The following is a 7,558-nucleotide window of genomic DNA, read 5'->3' as shown; positions in this document are numbered from 1 at the left end:
TGGTGCTGTTGTTGTTGTTTCTCTAGGATTTCATGCACAATTCTCTCAATTGAATCCTGTGACAGTGGAACGGCAGGAGAAGGTGAAGGGGGGTGAACAATGACAGGGGACATAGTCACAACTGGCACATGGGCAGTATGACTACCCTCAGTCAAACTGTGCCACAATCTTTGTGTCTCTATTAATTTCTCCTGGCTCGTGTTCAAAGAAGAGCGAACGTTCTTCATTTTGGCCAGATACTTCATGTATCTGTCAATATGGACCCTTGTTGTTGGATGGAGCATAGTGTTTGGGTCTCTACAAGACTTCTGCACCATGGCAGCATAATCGTGGTCCACTAGTTTTAGCAGGTCTTTCTGGCCATGATACTTATTGATAAGGTTGTCAATGGCTTCCTTCATCTGGGATGTCCAGCGTCTGTGGTCAAGGACAAACACCCTTCCACCAGTTTTCACTGGTCCAGTGCGAGCACTTGCTGGTGATGACAGCAAAGGCAGAGATGGTGTGCTGGGTGGTTCTGAAAAAAAGAAGAGACCATTAATTTTCATAAACTTGCAAATAAAATAGGTATAGTTAGTCTCTTACGGTCATTGTAATGAATTTACTTGTTTCAGAAAGAGTATCAGCATCTCTGCATAGTGACACTTCTGCTTTTATGTCAGCAACTGGAGGAAACTGGAACAGGACAGATGGCCCGGTGGAAGCTGGTGGTGAAGGAAGTGCCTGGACAGTGGTAGAGCTGCCCTCATTGGCTGTCTCAGAGAGGACAGAGGATTCCGTTTTCTTCTTGTGTTTTTCCCAATCAAGAACAACAGGCCGATATCCTGGCTCTATATATTCGAGACCAAATCTCTCTCCTGTGTCATTGTCAGAAAGATGAAGGGCAGGATATTTTTCTTCCCCAGTTACTCGTTTGGAGGCTGCATTCAGCTCTGAAATTAGTGTTGGGTCAAAAACACCTGGTAGGAGAACACCGGGCTGCTGCAGGTCCACCAAGCGCTGGTAATTCCACCGAGCAACACCTGTCATTCCTTGAGCTTGGAATAACTCGGTGGATACTTGTGTTCCAGTGACCCAGTGGGACTGGTGGAAATGGTAGCCCTCCTGCTGAGATGTTCCTCTGATGGGGATCCAGACAGGAACTTTGGCCCCCTCACCCTGAACATGGTTCAACTGCACAGTCCCACCATACCTGTACAGTATGCCATCTGGAAGCTCGGGATCACTGAGGCAGCCCCGAAGGATATGCACTCGCTGAATTCGCCAAGACTTTAGCATGGATGGCTTGAACAGGTATACGTCATTTGGATCCTTTGCTAGGTAAAAATGCTGAAACACTTCCTCAACCCTCTTCACCAGCTCATCTGGCTGTGGTATCTTTGTCCTACAATGCTCACGGATATGTTGCTTGGTGGGATTTGCTGGATGAATTCCACAGAACACGTAGGCATCCTTGAGTCGCTGCAGGTCTTCCTGATCCACAACAGAAAATGCAGCAGAGAGGAACTGGCAAAAAGAGCTGTAAAGGGCATGACGCTCAGAGACACACTCTCGAAGAATTCGTCGCATACAGTAGAACAGATCCAGTTTAATGGTAATGTTTCTGTTGTACATTGTTCTTGATGCACATCTGTTCAGTAGATAGCCATGTATGGCTTGGGCTACAATAGAATCAGTTGTTTTCCAGGCATTCCAGTCAAGATGCTCCACTTGCAGAGATTCCGCAACCCTGAAGGCTGAACAGCAGTCCCTGAAAAACACAAAAAGAGAAAAACTGTGAATTATGCAGTAAAGATGTACTGTATCCAGTGACTCTTAAACCCACACTCTATGGTCTGCATATTGCATGACTCATTCCTTGATTCAAAGTACTTTCATTCAAAGTGACATATTCAGTAGATAAATAGAAAACAATGGCTACTGCCCCTCACCTGTCCACCCACTGGAAGTCAGCCTTGTCAACCACAGCAATTCTGTACCGGTTAGCCAAACCCTGGTACATGGGCTCCAAAGACTTATCTGTCTCAGACTGTAGCATTATCCAGGAGAGGATCATCCAGTTCTCGTTCATCACTGTGTAAGAGGACATGATTCCGGATGTGAATGAGACCTTTTTGGCGACTTTCCTGCTGTGGTCTGAGCGCAAGGCTTGGCCAAAGGTGCCTTGGAGGAGCTTTTTTATGGCAGGCTCTTGCCTTTTGTATTCATATAAAAGGCAGTCTGTTAGGTAATAGGAAGAGACTGATACTCCACACCAACCATCAGAGTCCTCATATTCACCAAAAGGAGCTGGTTTGTTGTTCCCTCTGAGAAATTCGCTGATGGTTCTCTGACCATACAGGCCTTTCTCAGCATCCATGATATTCTGACAGCTAAGGAGGTAGGCCAGGTGAGCCCGCTCGTACTTAAGGTGCATCATTTCCATTATCTGGTTAGCCATATCATTAGGGGACTTTCCCGTTCTCCTTAGTTCATCCATCACAGTTTTGCAGATGGCCTTCTTGTATGTTACGATGGCAGGCAAAATGTTAGTGAATCTCTGTGGAAGTTTTTCTAACCACTGTGGATTGTCAGCATACCAGCGTTTTTTACATGCCCTGCAAGAGAGTCTTGATGCAAACAGGTAGTATTGTCCATTGATGCCAACAACCCCACGAGGCCTACCCACACCTGCTGATACAATATGTGGTTGTGAACAACCCTTAAGACATGGCAGAACATAGTTGTTTCTCAGCCTGCCCATTAAGTTGTCATTTTCAGGCTTCCAGATGAAGAAGGGGTGAAGCTGAAAGTACTTGGGCGATGGGAGCTTAGAAGTGCAGTCTATCAACTCAGGCTGAGGTGGGAAACGCCACAAAGACACCATCTTCATTGGGTGGTGAACAGGGAGGGAGCCGGGCAACAGCCCCATTGATTCCAGATCTGTTTTCATCCAGGCCTTCTGTTGCTGGGAGCAGTTCCACTGGCTAATATCATGAACGTACCCAGGATACAGTAGAGGGTCAGAAGCACCTATAATCCCAAACACAAATATATATATATTTTTTCATTGTCAAGTGGTGTTATGTGTACACTGGTAAGTGGAGACATAAAAGGAAGAAAAGAACAAAATCCTTGTGAACGTACTTTGAGCCCTGGGTATCGCCTGTTGTGATGCAGCTTGTCCTGTTGTTTGCAGAAGAGGTGAAGGCTGTTGGGACACTGAAGATACTGAGAAGAAATTCAACAGAAGGTTTTAAGTGCATGTACAGGGTGGTCCAGATCTAAATTATGCAATTATGAAAAAGGCGAACACATCGCACCAGCTGTTCGACTGACAACCGTCTCCCCGCCATTTTGGAATGCAGGGCAGGTGCTGCCATCTGTCAGCAACAGAGAATTCACAAAAACTTATTTTTATGTAATAAACTTAATAAATTATAGCATAATGAAAATTGCATAATTGGATCTGGACCACCCTATAGATTGACTATGGAATTCTAAAGAAAATGGTAACATTTTAAAGCCTGTTTTATTTAGAGTTCATACTTACCAGTTGTTTTGGACTTGTGCCTTAATGGAGCCCTAGACATAGTGGCAGTTGTAGAATGTATTGTCCTTGCTGTACAGAGTAGAAAACAAGTGAAGTACATTACTGGGAAGAAACAAGTAAATTATAACAATAGACAAGCAGAATATGAGAACAATGTAAATTATAGAGGGCTAGTGACCTACATGTTGAAAACACTTCAAGTTGAGTTGCAGCTGGCTCCTGAACAAGACAGAGCAGCTCTGGAGGAATGGGGACTGGTTGCTTTACAACTGGATCTGTGTAGATGCAAAATCAAAATCACATTTGATTTGCTTAAAATAATACGTAGGCTTTTATTTTTGTTAAAATTACCAAAAAAAACAGAATCAAGTTTACCATCTAACAGTACTGATTGCACAGAGCTAGGTACTTCATCAGGTGGTTTAGACACAGTCACACATGGAGTAGAATCACCTGGGAGGAGACCAAAAAAAAAAAAAGAAAACGTCAGTTTTAAAAGTTGAAAAAAATGTTTGAAAATTGTTGATGTAAGCTGCCTCATGCATTGTCTGCTCAATTAAATGCGATAAGAAAATCCAGCATGCTATACCTGCATTGAAACACATCTTGTGGATGTCCACAGCTTACTTGAGCAGATAAAGCACAACACTTGAACATGCAAAACAATAAAATAACACTTACCTTCCTCATAATTTGAAATTAATGATTTTGTTCTTTTGATATTGTTAGTGGAACATGAACAAAAGAACTTTATTAGTTGAACATGGTCAGAACATGACCAAAATAATAAACTTTTGAACGGATAAATTCATCTTTTGGTCGTCAGATCTGAATTTATGTTGAAAAACCTGTTTCTACTGATGTTGGTAGCCCCAGGAGTTGTGGTTCAGCTGCTAAAAATCAAAATGGTAGAAAGTGGTTAGTGGACACCAAAAAAAAGATTGAAAACATCTAACACTTGTAGTGCTATATGTATCATATTGGTTACCATATTGGGTCTGGAATAATGAAGGTGGCTTGTTCAGCATTGCCTTCTCCAATTCTTCATCATCATCCATTCCTAAGGGAATAAACACACTTAAATAAATAAACAAATAAATGTGTATTTACATAGCCCTACAGAAAACATTGTCATGGTCAAACACACAATAAAAAAAGACTTGAAATTAAATGTCCATAGGCTATATGTGAAATAACATAGGATTTTAGCAGTATTTAGGATACCCACCAGGCAATTCACTTGGATTGGATGGCAAAGATTCAGTAAACTGAGTAGCTGAAGGTGGTATTACCACAGCCTGGCTTTTCCTCAACAGGTACTGTTGCAAACAGTGCATTTTTGTGCCTTCTGCACATTTTTGTGCCATGATGAAAGCTGCATAACCATCTGCCCTGCCCTCCCAGATTTGCTTCCAGGTGCTCTTACCTCTCACACCAAAACCAACAAGGTTTTCATCTTCTGAAGATGCTGGAAGAGTTGGTCTCTCTGCTTCATAATCCAGAAGAGACTTTATCTCCTGAAAGCAGAGTGCATATTCCTCAAATGACAGAAGACTGTCCTTGCTGTTTCCACCTTCAAAGAAGACTCCCGTGTCTCTTTCCTTCTGAATATTTTGAATGATGTAGACTGCATATCCTACATCATTTTCAAGAAGCCACCTAAAAGACTTGCCTTTATACTTTCCAAACTGGAGAACATACTCCCCAAGTACCTCCACTTTGTCAGTGGTATTACCCCCCCTTTCCAAGACAATCCTGATGGCAGTTCTTCTGACAGTCTCTTGCTTCAGTGGGGCAGACTTGTCCCTCAACCTTGGGTTGTCATTTAGTATTTTTGCTTCATTAGATGGGTCTTGGTGCAAAAAGCCTAATGGTCCTTTACAAAAAGTTACTTTCACAAGCCCAGGAACAAATACTGTTGGCCTCCTCTGCATTTTGACCTAAGGGGAGAAAGCACAAGAAAGTCTAGTACAGTAAATATAAATGTCCTGAGATTCCTAGAGTTTCTAAAGCTTAACACTAGAATTACGAGTTTTTTCATAGGCTCTGGTAAATCCGTCCCACCTTAAATCGTTTGTTAAAACCGTTCTCACTTCTCCACCAGCGTCTTTTGTTAATCTAAATGTGCTGGTTAAAGAAAAGCTGCAAGTAGTCGCCTATTCCATCCCCCCACCGACTTAGAACGTGCACAAACTTCTCTGAGCTCATGCCTTGATTGATTTTCTGGTAGTGAAGTGGAGTTTTAGAGTGGAAATAATAGATTGTTGTTTGTAACACACGCATTTCATGTCTGTTCTGTTTCTACAGTAATCTGTGTAAACACATTGTTAAAATAGAAATGTTTTTTATATTCTAGTAGTAGATGACAAAATGTAGGCATAAACTATATAATGTATGAAGCCTGAAGTCCAAATATCAAACAAATACTTTCACAGAAAGTACAAATCTAACACAATAATTGCGCTTTTATTCAAAAATATAACTGCAGAAAAAAAAAGCCGCCTTAACATGCGACATTGACACTTGTTTATTGTGACTGCCTCTGTGGCACAATAGAATCACTGCCGACTGGGAATCAAAAGGTCGCGAGTTCAATCCTGCACCACTCTGTTTTCAGAAGTAAACTGCTCTTAGTCTTACTATTCTAGAATAAAAACATACATTTGATTTCAGTCTGTAACAGCCGGTGTAATTTATGATACTTGTAAAGGTTAGCTTTGGTTTTTTTTTTTTTTAGTCAATTTTATTATCTCGGCCGCATTCACGAACCCAAAACACACCCCACCCCCGCATCTGACACTGCTGTTTTTACATAGACACGCTGTAACAGAGGTAAACTCAGTTCCCTTCTACATCGGAGCAAGAATGCACATACCATTGCTTGCATACTAAAGTGTCCGCAGGCACTTTTCATGGCATTACACACATTTTTGAGCATGCCCTCTGTACACTACTTGTGACTTTAGGCTTTAGGAAGTAAATAAATAATATTGCATTTCTCTCTATGTTGTGGTTTCTATTACAAACCTGAAAGAAAGACAATATATGTGAAAACATCATCGCACAAATGCAATATTATTTGAAAATGAACAGCATCTGATCAGCTGTAAATGTTTGGCATTTCTAAATGTTTTCTTTTTGTCAGTCTGATTATCTCAGTCAGACTGTATATTTGTCTTTTATTCAGTGCACGCAAGAACATGCAGGTGGGCCAGATGCGGTGTGCTACAACATGCTGGCGGTGATCAACGCACATTTTAAAAAAAGAAAGAGACAAATATATATGTGACGTTTTAAAGAAATCATTTTATGACACGATTTACCTTTATTTATTTACTTACTTCCTAAAGCCTAAAGTCACAAGTAGTGTGCAGAGGGCATGCTCAAAAATGTGTGTAATGCCACAGAAAGTACCTGCTGACACTTTAGTATGCAAGCAATGGTATGTGCATTCTTGCTCCGATGTAGAAGGGAGCTGAGTTTACCTCTGTTACAGCACGTCTATGTGAAAACAGCAGTATCAGATGCGGGGGTGGGGTGTGTATGGGCTCGTGAACACGGCCGAGATAATAAAACGGACTAAAAAAAAATAAAAAAAAACAAAGCTAACCTTTACAAGTATCATAAATTACACTGGCTGTTACAGACTGAAATCAAATGTATGTTTTTATTCTAGAATAGTAAGACTAAGAGCAGTTTACTTCTCAAAACAGAGTGGTGCAGGATCGAACTCGTAACCTTTTGATTCCCAGTCGGCAGTGATTCTATTGTGCCACAGAGGCAGTCACAATAAACAAGTGTCAATGTCGCATGTTAAGGCGGCTTTTTGTTTCTGCAGTTATATTTTTGAATAAAAGCGCAATTGTTGTGTTAGATTTGTACCTTCTGTGAAAATATTTGTTTGATATTTGGACTTCAGGCTTCATACATTATATAGTTTATGCCTACATTTTGTCATGTACTACTACAATATAAAAAAACGTTTCTGTTTTAACAATGTGTTTACACAGATTACTGTAGAAACGG

General features: G+C 41.1%; 1 protein-coding gene across 1 annotated transcript in view; it reads right to left on the bottom strand.

Annotated features, from left to right (window-relative positions):
* Positions 1-6: 6 nt before the first annotated feature.
* The window catches only part of LOC120534539, a gene marked incomplete at its 3' end in the record, with an annotated part of 28,112 nt that continues 20,560 nt past the window's right edge, over positions 7-7,558 (bottom strand). Inside the window, exons 2-11 of the mRNA XM_039762137.1 lie at positions 4,959-5,472; positions 4,521-4,592; positions 4,122-4,425; positions 3,908-3,985; positions 3,715-3,807; positions 3,533-3,601; positions 3,127-3,210; positions 1,932-3,012; positions 606-1,750; positions 7-517 (exon numbers count right to left, since the gene is read on the bottom strand). Of these exons, the coding sequence (XP_039618071.1) occupies positions 7-517; positions 606-1,750; positions 1,932-3,012; positions 3,127-3,210; positions 3,533-3,601; positions 3,715-3,807; positions 3,908-3,985; positions 4,122-4,137 (3,077 nt within the window). The remainder of the gene's footprint in view (positions 518-605; positions 1,751-1,931; positions 3,013-3,126; positions 3,211-3,532; positions 3,602-3,714; positions 3,808-3,907; positions 3,986-4,121; positions 4,426-4,520; positions 4,593-4,958; positions 5,473-7,558) is intronic.

Source organism: Polypterus senegalus, chromosome 8 (genome assembly GCF_016835505.1).
Source record: "Polypterus senegalus isolate Bchr_013 chromosome 8, ASM1683550v1, whole genome shotgun sequence".
NCBI classification, from domain to species: domain Eukaryota; kingdom Metazoa; phylum Chordata; class Cladistia; order Polypteriformes; family Polypteridae; genus Polypterus; species Polypterus senegalus.
The sequence above is the reverse complement of the archived record's forward strand: the minus strand, read 5'-3'. Positions and strand labels throughout refer to the sequence as shown.